The 15,070-nt window shown below is 35.2% G+C and overlaps 1 protein-coding gene and 1 long non-coding RNA gene across 4 annotated transcripts in view; one reads left to right on the top strand and one right to left on the bottom strand.

The window, feature by feature from the left end:
• The window catches only part of LOC144615960 (uncharacterized), a 426,549-nt gene that overhangs the window by 244,993 nt on the left and 166,486 nt on the right, over window positions 1-15,070 (top strand). The window lies entirely within an intron of this gene.
• The window catches only part of HEATR5B (HEAT repeat containing 5B), a 97,988-nt gene that overhangs the window by 4,263 nt on the left and 78,655 nt on the right, over window positions 1-15,070 (bottom strand). For all 3 annotated transcript variants that reach the window (XM_060652495.3, XM_060652512.3, XM_060652503.2), the window contains exons 30-35: window positions 14,377-14,504; window positions 11,041-11,185; window positions 9,623-9,889; window positions 8,242-8,466; window positions 2,114-2,265; window positions 677-890 (exon numbers count right to left, since the gene is read on the bottom strand). In XM_060652495.3, coding sequence (XP_060508478.1) covers window positions 677-890; window positions 2,114-2,265; window positions 8,242-8,466; window positions 9,623-9,889; window positions 11,041-11,185; window positions 14,377-14,504 — 1,131 coding nt within the window. The remainder of the gene's footprint in view (window positions 1-676; window positions 891-2,113; window positions 2,266-8,241; window positions 8,467-9,622; window positions 9,890-11,040; window positions 11,186-14,376; window positions 14,505-15,070) is intronic.

Below are 15,070 nucleotides of genomic sequence, written 5' to 3' on the forward strand. Positions count from 1 at the left end.
AGGTACTAGTTTAAAAGGTATAGTCTTTCTGCAATAATTAAAAGTCATATTTCTAAAGACAAATTTTAGATTGTGATGAAATCAAGGGAATAAAGAGTAGGTATTAAGCTAAGTCTGTGATTAAATTGATGTATGTATGTGGTAGCTTTTCATTAAATAAAAATAATTTTTAAATTTCAAAACTGGAAGGATTTTAGTAATGATGTGTGGTATTAATACTAATCTCATCATGTTTGTTATAAAGCTTTTGTACTTCTATTATAAACACAACAATAAACTATTTTTATAAATCTATTAAACATCCATAGTTTTCCTAGTTCTTTTTTTTTTTTTCCCTAGTTCTTAAAGAGTACATTCCTAGGAAAAAAACATCAATGTGCTATAATGCCATCAGTAATTTATTTTAACCTCTTGCTCATAAAAAAATGAATATAAATCAACTCAATACACTATATTATTAGCACCCTAAGAAAAATACTAAGCTTTCCGGTAGTAACCACTCCTAGTAAACTTACTATTGCAATGGCCTGTGTCCAATATCAAATTTTATATATATATATATATACACACACACACACACACACACACACACACACACATATATATGTGTATATATATATATATATATAAAATACAGTTCTTCATTTGAGACTTGGATTTTTATACAAATACTTACTGTTCTGTTCTTCCCCAAGAGCAACTAACGTTTCAAGAACTTTGATTCCTTCTTGAACAGCTAAAAGTTCTGTGCTACTGGCTGGTCTGTTTCTTTCAACAGCTTTCAGCTTTTCAACTACTATTGGAGCTAAGGAATGGATGTAAGGAGTTGAAAGGGCACGATTGGAATGTTGGAAGACTGACAAGAGAAGCTGGTAACACTTGGCTTGAACCTATAGAAGAAAGTAATTTCATTAATTAACATGTGCAGTAGTTCTTGTTTGTGTACACTCACACTGAAACTTAATAGAGGAAGAAAAGATACGACACTATAGGATGAAAATTAAAATGTAGGATGAATTAATGCCCTTTTCTATTTATAGAAATGAAGCTAAAATAACAAAATTGCCAATAAGCTAACTAAAAAAAAACTAACTTAAAAGAAATTAATCAAAAAAACATTCCTTATATGGTAACTGCCAAATTACCAAGCCTATATAATTTGTATATTTCGACAGTGTGGAAGACGCTAGAAACCAGGAATTCCAATTTCTGTTTTTAATTTTTTCTTTACTCGACAATTGTCCCTTCCACTTTAACCTAACATATTTAGTAAGGAAGGCGAATATCTAACTGATGTCAAACAATGCTATAAAAATACACTGGTAAGACACCTCACATTCATTTGAATTCCCTGGAAATAACTGCTTATGGCAACTTAAGTTTTTAGGTCTCTAGAAAGTAAAATCTCATTGACTCCACTTTAGCTTAGAAATACTTCATATTACCATTTAAAAAAAAAAAAAGGAAGGAAGGAAGGAAGGAAGGAAGGAAGGAAGGAAGGAAGGATCAAAGGAAGGTCCATCACCATATGGGACAAATAGTGGAATAAAGCTGTTTCAGCACTTTGGTAGAAAAGAAGTTACCAGACCTTGCTGGACATAAATACTTGGGCAATATTTTTAAAATACAGATTTATGATTCAGGAAGACAGTAGCAGAGTTCTAGGAATCATGTTACTAAACTGATTTTTTTTTTTTTTCTGATACGAAGCAGGTTTGAGATTAGTTCAGACTTTGACACTGTGAAGCCAAAAAAATTTATTTTCTAGAAAAACTAGTTTCCAATAGGTTCATCAAAACATGTAATAATACAAATTTATTTTTTAATGTTCTTGGTGCCATTAAGTAAACAGTGAAAAATATAATCGCAGACTCATGTAAAATTTCTACCAATATAAGTCAGAGTTAATAAAATATTTTAGACATTGGAGAATAAACATACACATAACGTGTCTCCTAGTGCTTAAACCCTGTGATCTTTTCCAGCTTTTCTATTTAAAAACCACATAGCAAATATTTAGGTTCTCATTTGATGTATTACCCCTTTTAGTGAACCAATCTGAAATATTATTGATAAAGGGGAATGTTTACCTCTATGTTTAAGTGTAACTTACCCATGGGTCACATGAATTCAATGCATTCTTAAATCTGTTCATGCAGCCATTCTGTAATGACTGGACTCCTATTATTTCACTACTAGCAGACCACAGGAAGAGCGCAATCGCTGTTAGCATGCTTACTTCATCAGGCATAGGCATGGAATCTTCTGAAATATATGAATAATATTAAAATACGTGAAAAATGAAAGCAATGTCTTGTTTCCAACATGCTTTGGAATTCCAAACATGAACAATAACCTTCTCTCCCCTAAAAGACATTTACAGCAGCATGTGCCTCAATCTAATGCAGTCCATAAACAACTTTATGGATAGAACTCATCTACTACTAAGGAAACAGGGATACTTCCTGTATTTAAGGTTTTTTTCCTTGTTTTTCTGGATGATACAATATTAACTGAAAAAAATTCAGGCATAAATCCTAGTAAGAACTCTACAAGGGAAAGCAAATTGGAATAGGAAAGATAACACTGTAATGTAAAATTACTTAAAAGTTATGTAACTTCCTTGTAGTTTAGACTGATCAACAATTTCCAAATACAGCTATTCCTTCAACAAAGCCAGGAGATTATAAGATATTCTAAGTAGTTTAAAAATCCAGAGTGTTCTTTGTTAGTGATATCACCTTTATATTCAGTAAATATGAAACCTGTAAGTTCTACACAACCATAATCAAAAAAATCTCGTACAATTTCCTGAAGGCAGTATTCTCATAATGTTAAAGAACTTCTTGCTATTGCAACCATTTATTTGGGAATAGATATGACTTTAACCTAATGGAAATACAGTATGTTATTAGAAACACAGGAAATATATACATTTTTTTCTGAAGAAAAGTACTATTAAACATATAAAATAAGAAAAAAAAAAAAACATAAAAGAAGAGACCTCAACTATTTTGTCATTATCATTTCTTCCACAGCTGAACTTACTAACATTCTTTACATATGAATTTGGACTAATTTGGAAATTGCAAATACTCTATAATCAGTAATTTATCAGGATTATGAATATATTTAATATGCTAACACTATCTCCTAATTAGGGTACCAGCATAAAATAGAATGTGCTACAAAAATAGTTGAGAAGAAGCCCACTAACTTGAAGAAAAGGAAGAGATGTAAAATCTGAAGGATTTAGCCAATCTATAATAACCTAAGTCACAGATGTTAAAAACCTGAGAACTCCATCATAGGAATATTACTGTATTATTGTAGTAGGAATATTATTGAACAATCTCTAACTCAGAGTTTGTGACACTGCAAACAATTTTTTGTTGGAAAATTAACACTTTATTTTAAAATTGCGACTTTAAGATCTGCTATCTAAATACCATTTCCTACTAAAAGAAACCAGGGCTTTTTTAGAGAAGTGACTAATTCCAGAACAGTAATAGGGAAAACATAAGGTAAGTCTGCCACATCTTGGTGCCAGAAAGTAAAAATGTGCTCAGGAAATAATGGAGATATGTCAAAATGACATTAATGGACCCACTGAACTAAAAAAAGAATCATAAGTCTGTACTGATAGTAATAAACAATAACCATATAAAAAATAACAAATGAAGGCAAAGAAAAAGCTCTTCCTTTCAGAGAAATGCCAGCTAATAAATGCAAAAGGAAGAAAACTAATGAAGAAGTTAGAAAATTATCATTTTGACATCATCACAGTAAGAACTGGTTCAGGTATAACAGATATTAAAATGACTGGGTATGGCACGCCTGGCTGGCTGGGTTGGTGGAGCATGTGACCCTTGATCTCAGGGTCATGAATTCAACGTCCACACTAGGGGTAGGGCTTACTTAATAAACAAAAACAAAAACAAAAACAAAAACCATTGGGTAAAAGCTTGATGGGAAACAGATAATTGACATAGTTTCAAAGTATCTCCCTACAAATTCCTTACTAATTGTAAAAGGGAAAAATGTAAACTTTATGGTGGAGAAATATGGCAGACAGCATCTTAATCAAGTTATTAAAGTTAGGACTCCTAATAATGGGGGGGGGGGGGGTGCCTGGGTGGCTCAGTCAATTAAGCATCTGACTTTGGCTCAGGTCATGATCTCATGGTTCGTGAGTTCAAGCCCTGCATGGGGCTCTGTGCTGACAGCTCAGCGCCTGAAGCCTGCTTCGGATTCTGTGTCTCCATCTCTTTCTCTGCGTCTCCCCTACTCATGCTCATTCTCTGTCTCTCGCTCTCTCAAAAATAAACATTAAAAAAAAGACTCCTAATAATGAGACAAAACACCATTATATGCCTCTTTACACGATGCACTGAGAAAGACCTAACAAAATCATACAGTATTCCTGCCAAAAAAGCATAACCTGAATCTAAGCACAAGAAAAACACACACACACACACACACACACACACAATTCCAAACTGAAAAACAATCTATAAAATAGATGGTCTGCACTTTTAAAGGACAATATCATGAAAGATAAAGAAAAGCTGAGAGAGACTGCCTCAGATTAAAGAAGACTAAAGCATTAAGACAAGTACAATGCGTGATCTTGGACTGTATCAAAAAGAAAAAGAAAAAACTTCTATTCAAGTCATTATTAGGACAACTGGTAAATTTGAATATGAATAACAATAGCATTATATCAGTGTTAAATTGCTTACATGTGATAATTCTTCTGTGGTTATGTAAGAAAATGTTCTTGTTCTTAGAATAGCCATAAAGCATTTAGTAGTAAAGAGTCATGATGACTTCAGTGTATTCTCAAATGGCTCAGCATAATTAACAACGATAATATTAACAATAACATGTGGATTATAGAGTAATAAGATACGTGGCAAAATGTTAACAGCTGGTGAATTGAGGAGAAGAGTATACTGTAGTTAACTATGTTATTCTTGTAACTTTTAAAAAGTTTGAAATCTATTCAACATTGAAGTTTTTAGAAATGAAAAAAAAAAACTGCAGCAATATTAAGAGTATACACTACATCCAAGGAGATTTCTATTCATGGGTGTATGTGTTCACATACATACATATGTACATTTTTTCTAAGTGGAAGTCTCAGATTTTATACTAGGAAATATGATTTCCATAATAAAAATTCTCAATTACAAAACTTTTCTTGTAAAGCAAGGGATTCTGCTTGCCTTGCTTACATATACTATGCATATATTATACACAATGGTACTTGTGGCCTTGATCCCATTTTCATATTGACCATCTCCTAAGAGTTCAGTTCTGGACAGAATATCTTAGGCAAGTTCATTCTTTTATCATACTTTTGAATTAATTTAATATTACTAGACTGATAAAATATCAAAACCTTCCCTTATAACTGACAATTTAAAAAACATGATTATTGACTACGGAACTGCCCCGTGAAAATTAAAACAATATTTAGATTTTTAAACAAATTCTTAACTATTTATCTTGTTACTCATATCTATTTATGTACTTACACATATATACATACACATACATATATAAATATGGCATTTAACATTTCTTTAGTTGGTTATAAACATTCACTCGGGATACAGCTAAAATAGTTCCAGTAGCACTAATAAAACTAATTGAAGTTTTCCTTTCCAAATAAATTTTTAAAAATTCAGATAATAAAAATAACACAAGGTCATTGTTTAACATATAAAAATGGTCTAGGGAAGGAAATAAAAGTAATTCTACCATCAAGTGACAGTTTAATTTCTAGGTACTGTTTTAAATCCTTCTGGTCTGCGTTCTTTTTGTATGTATTTATAAATATGATTTTAATAGATATAATGGATATTTCATCCAAATTAATATATAATCATGTATTTTATAATTTTTCCCACTGCCAGGTAATTATATTTATCACATATTTTCACTATTGTAAAACAGACTGTGACAAATAACCTTGAACATAATGAATCCTTGAAAACGCTTTGTACATTCTATAGAATTGATTCCCTAAAAGTTTAAACTATTTTAAACTCCCTTCAGCAAAGTATGAAAATGTTCTACGGGTACCAATGCCAACTGTACAATCACATTTAAAAAAAAAATCAACTTTACAAGAAAAATTTGATATTACTTCATTTTTGTTCGTATTTCTTTGCTTATTAATGTGGTTGATTTTTTTTTTTTTATATGCTTGGTGGTCATCTCTACTTTTTACTAATGTGTGTTCTTTCCCCTTCTATTGGGTGTTAAATGTTTATCTTACAAGACTTCTTTGTATATTAATGATATTAACACTAACATAAATATTGTTGTCAGTTTTTCAGCTGTCTTTTTTTTCAGCTACCTTTTAATGTAAGAGGTTTTGACAGGTAGAAGTTAATTACTCTATAGCCTAGTATGTTGATATTTACCTCTGTGATATTTTCCGTTCTTACACTTACACACTCTGTTGCCATCCTTACATAAAAGTTGTACATGTATTTTCTGTAACTATTTTTAAAATGTTATATTATCATTTTAATTTATCTGGTATTTATTTTGAGTCATGATCTAAGGTGAGGGCCTAACTGGAACTGATATCTCAAACAGCTACCTGACACAAACCATTTGAAGGATAATGAATGGTCTTTATCATGTATTATATTCTCATGTGGATAAATGTCTGTTTTAAAGCAATTTGTGTGTTTCGTTGTCCTGTCTGTTAATTTATGGGCCTGCTCCACAGTTTTAGTGTGGAAATGCGTGAAAGGTGACGTGGCAAATTTTAATAGGTGAAACGTGACATGGCAAATCTTTATTATTCTTTGTCTTCAGTCTTTGTTTCTGTCTTTACAACAGAAATAAAATGAAAGAAAAAGTCAAACACAGAATAGAAATGAACAAAAGTGCAAATAAGCATTTCCCTCAAAATTAAAAGAATGTTTATTATACTCACTAGGAAAATGAGAAATGCACATTAAAACAACGAGACAGTACATTTTACCCATCAGAGAGCAAAATTTAAAAGTCTGAAATACCAAGTCTTGGTGAGGACATGGAGAAACAGAGATTATCATCCAGTGCTGGTGGGTGTTTAAATTCACATGGTTACTTTGGAGAGCAATTTGGCCAGGTCTGATAAAATTAAAGTTAAAATATGTCATCAATTCCATCTCTAGCGGTGTACCCCAGAAAATCGCATAGCACAAGTGTGTGAACAATTTATAAAGATGTTCATGGCAGCAATTTTTATAATGGGGAAAAATCTGAAACAGCAGAAATATCAATTGACAGAGAATGAATAATAACTGAAAAATTCATGTGATGGAAACTATATAGAAGTTATATAGAAGGAATAAATGAGAGTTTTATATGTACACATTAATAGCTCCAAAAAACCTTACTCTTGAGTGAGAACGTAATGGCAGAATGATATGCTGTGACATTACTTATGTCGATTGAAAAACACAAAAGAGGGGCGCCTGGATGGCTCAAGTCGGTTGGGCGTCCGACTTCAGCTCAGGTCATGATCTCACACCCCGTGAGTCGGGCTCTGTGCTGAAAGCTCAGAGCCTGGAGCCTGCTTCAGATTCTGTGTCTCCCTCTCTCTCTGCCCCTCCCCTGCTCATGCTCTGTCTCTATCTCAAAAATAAATAAAAACATTAAAAAATTTTTAAAACACAAAAATACTATATATTGCACATGGTTATTTACCTCATTTTATATATAACCCATGTATACATTTATTAATATATACATTTATTTTTATTATTTATTAATAAGGACATATATTTATTAATACAAAAAGTATATTTATTTACATATAAAAATATTTCTGGAATGAAATATATCTAAATCAAGACTGTGGTTTCATTTGAGGATAAGCTTGGTGAGTGACAGATACTTCAACTTTCTCTATTTTATTATATTTATTTTAAAAAATGGAAGCAAAAAAATATTTTAACACATATCAATTTGATTCTGAGTATGTTTTCTGAAATTTTCTGTCCTTTTTGGCCTGGGGAACCTCCAACATGTATTTAAGTGCTACGACAAGGACATTTACAGTCAATATCCAAATATCCAGAAAGGGGTACTAACATTCCTATCTAACATGACTACAAGACATCTCTGAGTTGCTTCAGTGTTCTATAGCACTTTTCTGATAAGCTCATTCAACTACTTATTGGCATACAGATATCCCAATACATTATGGATTTTAAGCCCTGTTTAGGTTACCTGGCTGAGAATATTCCAGGATGCATGCAAGAGTGCTGCGAATTAGAGCTGTCCACTGTTTCTGAGTGTCCTCCGTCTTGGCCATCGAGAGTGTCACGATGCTTTTAATCCCTTGAAGAGCTGCACTGACTGGTGGAGGAACCTGATTATCTGCCGATTTTATTGCTGTGTCTTTCAATATTCTTGCAATTAAAAACAGAATTGTGGGCAGAATTGTCATACATCCTGAATTGAAAACAAATCAGATTACCTCATAACTACTCAGTTCTCATATTACAGTTCTTCCAATTGTTTTCACATTTGATTGTGGTTTAATATTATTTTTTTCCTTGTTGTTTTACAAAATGTACTGCATTCCTATTACTTAATTCAATGTTAAAAAAGAAAATGAGAAAGTGGCAAGTTATTTCAAAGAAGACAATATTTTCTTTCTTATTCTGGCTAGCCTTATTTTTATTATTTCCAGTATTTCATCTAATCATACCCTTCAAAATGAAAATGAGAAAGCAAGATAGAGAACCAGAAGGGAAGCACTACCATATCCTTTGAGAAGCATCTGAGTAACTTATTGAATCATGTAACAATTCTAAGACATGTAATCAATCTCCAGTGTATTCAAGTCAGCCTTAACCATTTTCCCATGCTGGGAAAAATGATGAAAAGACTATATGGGTAAGCAAAGAAGAAATGAAAAAAATTCCAGAATTTCTAGCTAAAAGAACTCGAAGGTCATTGAATTCAAACCCCCACCTCAGGGAAGATGGCCCTCACCACATTTCCATGCAGCCATCGTAGCTGGCCTGCAAAGCCCCAGCAATAGAGAATTCATTATTTTTACATCCACAGGCTTGCATTGAGCTGAAATTTGCCTCTATATCTCCTGATACTATTTCTCCTATTTCTCCTCCTAGATAAGTAGAGGGAAAGTCTAAGTTTCCATCTGGTATTTTTCAGGTATCTGCAGACAGCTATAATCTGTGCAGCTATAATTTCTCTAGTTATTCCTTACAGTTGGTTGTCACAGTCATCTGATGTTTATTAGTTTGTCAGTGTTACTCAAAAGTGGCAACTAGACCAGAAACTAACAGGTTTAGTCGTCCCGCCTTATGTCTATCCACTAACATTCAGTGTCTTGCTTCAAGCTGTGCTTCTATCTCTTTGCTGGTTTGTCTGAAATATATCTGAAGAGCATCTTGAGTTTTTGGTTTTTTAAATCCTTAACCTTTATAGGCTCCAAAAGGTAAACGTCATAAAAGACTGACTTCTTTCATACTTGAGATTTAAGAGGGAAAATAAGTCATAACAGCACTTAAAAACAAAGGAAGGCTCATCTTTGTCTACTGCAATATAATGCATTTGCAAATAGTGTTCAATACTGTACCAGCAGGCGAGCAAAGGGACGGTAAGTCAGAGAGTATGGTAACTGTGGCTGCCACCAGACGAGCACTTTCTTCTGACAGTCGAGTTTTAGTGGCTACGTGACTGGGGGAGTCGGACATCTTGGTACTGAGATGTGGCATATGTCGCACTAAAATGAACATCAACAGCTCCATAGTTGCAAACACAAGAGATTTTCCAGGAACAAGACCACCGCTGTCACCTCCTTCTCCTACTACAGGACAGGGTTCTTTTTCCATATCATCTTCATCTTGGGGGGAGAAAATGGGTAAAATTTCCAGCAAAAAAAAAAAAAAAATAGCACAGAGTAGATAAAACTACACAATAAGTATATTTGAGAAATTCTTTCAAAAGAATTTATAACTGAATGTCTAACTGATAGCACATGTCTTTCAGAATAATTCTCTGCCTTCCTATAATTCTGTTTATTGACGTCTCCTTAAGGTAAAGGACAATTCAGGGGTGCCTGGGTGGCTCAGTCGGTTAAGCGTCCGACTTCAGCTCAGGTCACGATCTTGGAGTCCGTGAGTTCGAGCCCCGCGTCGGGCTCTGTCTGGGCTGATGGCTCAGAGCCTGGAGCCTGCTTCTGATTCTGTGTCTCCCTCTCTCTCTGCCCCTCCCCCGTTCATGGTCTGTCTCTCTCTGTCTCAAAAATAAATAAAAAAACGTTAAAAATTTTTTTCAAAAGGTAAAGGACAATTTATTTGGAATGTATTTCATATTACGAGTAACACACATGCTAGATTGAACCATATCAACTTGACACTTTTGAAGGTGAGAAATAGCTATCAGCAATTTCCTTTGGGTTTTTTGTTTGTTTAGTTTTTTTAATTAATTAATTATTTATTTATTTTAACATTTATTTATTTTTGAGACAGAGAGAGTCAGAGCATGAGCAGGGGAGAGTCAGAGAGAGAGGGAGACACAGAATCCGAAACAGGCTCCAGGCTCTGAGCTGTCAGCCCAGAGCCTGATGTGGGGCTTGAACTCACAGACCACGAGATCATGACCTGAGCCGAAGTCGGACGCCCAACCGACTGAGCCACCCAGGCGCCCCTGTTTAGTTTTTTTAGAGAGCGAGCACAAGCAGGGCAGAGGGAGCGGGAGAGAGAGACTCTTAAACAGGCTCCACACTCAGCACGGAGCCCGACAGGGCTCAATGCCACAACCCTGGGATCATAACCGAGCTGAAACCAAGAGTCAGATGCTCAACTGAGTGAGCCACTCAGGTGCCCCTCATTTGTCTCTTTCTAATTAAAGCAAAATCAACTGCAAATCTTCTATATATATGGTTAAATTTTTTGATTAAAATTTTTATTAAAAACTTGCTGGCATTGATACTTAAAATGTCAGAGTACAAATAAGATCTATTTCAAAGTTAGCATAATTTCTAGTACTTACTTAGAGTGTTTCTTTTTTCTTGCAAATAATCCTGAGCAGCTCTTACTATCTGTTGTACAACTCCAGTAACCAGCAGTTGGACAGATGGGGGGTTCCAGGTCAGCAGGAGGCGGTGCAAAACACTCAGCAACTCTACGCCAATCAGCTATTATAAATTAATTCAGGTAAAATTAATTTATCTTAATTTCAAAGGATAAATTTAGGTTATTAAAATCTAAGAAAATATGCGTGTAAAAATAAAGTTGGTAACTAAAGTTAACATTTATGACTACGTAACAAATAAGAAAATTATAACAATCTTGAGAAATGGTCAAGAAATGGAGAAATCTTGGAAAATGGTCAACACCTTTTCAGTCAACAAATTATTTTTGCGTTTGAATAATTTTTATATTAAAAAATGATCATTCTCCTATTTCTTTCCTCCATTTGAACTAAATGGCATTGCTAAAGTACAATGCCACTAAATGTATGATTTCCAATCCTAGCTGAGCACCAGGAGTTGTCTACCAGGGATTCTAAGCCCTTCTAGTAAGTCCCTGTCCAATTCATCTCAGCAATTATTACAAACTTTCACCACTCATTTTAAGCTTCTTACGATCTTCCACATCAAACCCATCCAATGACCCTGCCTCAGATTTCAAAGGGGAAAAAAAACACTTAACTATAACCAAAGCCACCTTTGCCTTTTTCCTTAAGACTAAGTATCCAGGCTCTACCCAAGGCTGGTTCATCTTTCCTCATTTGCTTCCTATCCTATCCTATTTGACCTCCCAAGGGTTCTTCAAGGACCTTGATTGTACTTCATATATCATCAACCTCTCTCCCTCTGCTTAGGCTCTTCTCCCCAGTATAAGGAAAACACTCAAGTCTTTCCTGTCTAATTCGCCCTCCTCCCCCGAACCCAGTCAGATCCTTCTCTCTTGCCTCTATGTCCTTTCTATCTCTTCCTCTGTTCCCAGCCTAGATAGATGCTTCCACTTCCTTCACCCTCTCATTTACTCCTCACTCTTCCACTGTCTGGCTCTGCCCAAAGTCACCAGTAACCTCCTTGGGACTCTCTTATGTCCTTATATACTGGATCGTGTTTCTTCTGAGACTTGTCTATCTCTGAAACTCTCTCTTGCCCTAGTAACTCTGTTCTTAGTTCTCCTCCTACCACTCTAGTGATCTCCACTGTTGACTTACTTCCCTCATCTCCATCCTTATTTGCTATTTATCCCTCAGGCTCCAGTCTTGGCCCTCTTTTCTTCTTCCTTTGTTCAGTTTCCTAGGCCAGTGTAATTCATCACTTCTTTGGAATTATGAAAAGAGCCTCTTAATTTGGTCACCCTGCCTCCCTTATCATCTCTTACAGACCAATCTCTACAAGACTGATTAAAGTGATCAAATCTATATCTACCATATTCTTAAATATAAGTTTAATCAGGTCATTCCTCTATTTTAACATTAATTTTTTTTTTTATATTTATTTTTGAAAGAGAGAGACAGAGAGGGAAGAGCAAGCATGAGCAGAGGAGGGGCAGAGAGAGAGAGGAAGCCACAGAATCTGAAGCAGGCTCCCTCCAAGCTGTCAGCACAGAGCCGAACATGGGGCTCAAACCCATGAACTGCAAGATCATGCTCCGAGCTGAAGTCGGATGCTTAACCGATTGAGCCACCCATGTGCCCCTATTTTAACATTTTTAATGATTCCTTACCACTTTCAAGATAGATTTTAAACGCTTTAACATGCCATAAAGGAATCTTCATAAGCTGGCCTTTTCCCCATTGTCCAGCCTCATCTAACAACCCCCACATGCTCCTTTTGCCTTGGCCATAGTAAATGATAGTAGTGTCCTTGAACTGGTCCTGTTCTTCATACCTTCTTGTCTTTGTATCTGCTTCTCTCTTGGAGACGAAAACCCATTCCTCTTGTGCTGCCTCACTCATAACTCTTTTAAGATGTAATCCAACCATCATCTCCTTTGACAACCCAATCTTTATTTTCCTTGATAATGTCAGCACTCCTCCCCTCTGTCCTCCTCAGACCGTTACATCCGCTAGCTCAGCACTTATCGTATTGTACTGGTCTCCTAATCCAGGTGCAGTGAAACCATTTTTGATACCCATAGCCTCAAAATGTGTCTGATGCCAGGACAGGCACAGAGTAAAAGTTGTTGGGTGAATGAATACAATTTTTGAGTCAATGTACTCTGATGATATTGAAATCACAGGAACCAACTCAGGAGAAAAAAAAAACAAAACCCATCCAAGTGTAAAGCAGTGCTTGCATAAACAAAACACTATTATGTGCAAAAAATAGCTAGGTAGTTAGGTGTGGGACAAATTATGTTAACACCCAAATTACTGAGTGTAAATATAGTATTCCCTTTTCATTCACAGATTGAATTTTATATGTGTGACTATTTGAAGACAACCCTGAAGTTTCTTGCAGTAATCTGTAGTACAGCTGAGGAATAGCTTCAGGATGCAAGGCTGGGGTGCAATGAATATATAATGAAATGACAGCAACTTTGTTTTTTATCTGTTAGTTTGTGGTCTGTAGAAAATTACCCCACATGGTAGTGATGGCAACCAAAAAGATGTTTCTTATGAAAAGAACTAAATTTTTTTCATGTTTTTATTTTATTTTTGAGAGAGAGAGAGACAGACAGAGCACAAGCAGGGGAGGGGCAGAGAGAGAGAGAGGGAGACACAGAATCCGAAGCAGGCTCCAGGCTCCAGTTGTCAGCACAGAGCCTGATGCGGGGCTCAAACCTATCAACCATGAGATCATGACCTGAGCTGAAGTCAGACGCTTAACAGACTGAGCCACCCAGTGCCCCCAGGGAAAGAATTTCGAATTAAAAAGAAGAGTAACAAATCCGCTGGTAGCTTGCTTCTGGAGCATGAATAAAGGCCTCTAAATAATCCACACAGAAATTAGAAAAAGCAATTCATTAAACTGTTTAGAGGAGTACTTGAGCAGCACAAAAAACAATCTCATTAAATGAGAGATAAAACTTTATCAAACATTTAAAAGTGGTATAATTTACTTAACAGCCTTATAAATTACTTCAGCCCCTTTTTAGTAGAATCATTAACTGGGATGGAAGGCATCCCTTAATTTTTAGTTGTACTTGACTGCCGATGAACACATCTCCGAAGATATACTGACCAATCTCTACGCGGGCTGTGCCTGGTCATCCAACATTCAGTATAATGTCTTAGATAAAGCCAAAATCCTGAATAGTTACTACATAAGATTTATCTCATAAGGGAGAAAATTATCTTAAGATAAATATGACGAAAACAAAGCATACGATTTATAGAAACTGTTATAGAAATACACTGTACCTGATCTTCTGCGATATGGACTCGGGCATAAGGAGAATCTAACAAGGTGTGTAAGGCCTGTAGACATGCTGTGACGTGTTCAATAGGCTCCTCGGGTCTAGGGGAACAAAGGAACTGTATACTCACACCTGCGATGTACATAATAAAGATACACATTTGTCACCATCACATACTTCGTTGCTTCCGCATCAATTTTTTTTCTCTATTTTTCCTATTTCTTTGTCAGATGCTTTAGCATATATTTAATGCTACCTTGAAGTAGACTTCCAAATGGTTACCAAAAGCAGCAGCCAAACTTTAGAATACAGATTCTAGCTTTTTAGAATACAGATTTGTAACTACAGATTGTAGCCTCCAATGAAATTGGAGGTTGGGGGAGGGAGGCAGTTCCACAGTCATCAAGTTGATTAAGAAGATATTCAATTTTTTCTTTCTAGGACTTTTAAAAATAAACTTATGAAAGTTATACAATTAACTCTCATTAAATGGTTGCCAGAGAATTTTCATATCTACAAAGTTTTTTTAGTGGCAAGCTACAGATGCACAACGGATATCTTGGGTAACAATTTTTTTTTTTTTAATCTATTTATTTTGAGAGAGACAGCGTGAGCAGGAGAGGGGCAGAGAGAAAGGCAGAGAGAGAGAGAGAGAGAGAGAATCCCAAGCAGGCTCCACACTACCAGCTGTGGAGCCC

This window comes from Panthera onca, chromosome A3, assembly GCF_046562875.1.
Source record: "Panthera onca isolate mPanOnc1 chromosome A3, mPanOnc1 haplotype 2, whole genome shotgun sequence".
NCBI lineage: Eukaryota > Metazoa > Chordata > Mammalia > Carnivora > Felidae > Panthera > Panthera onca.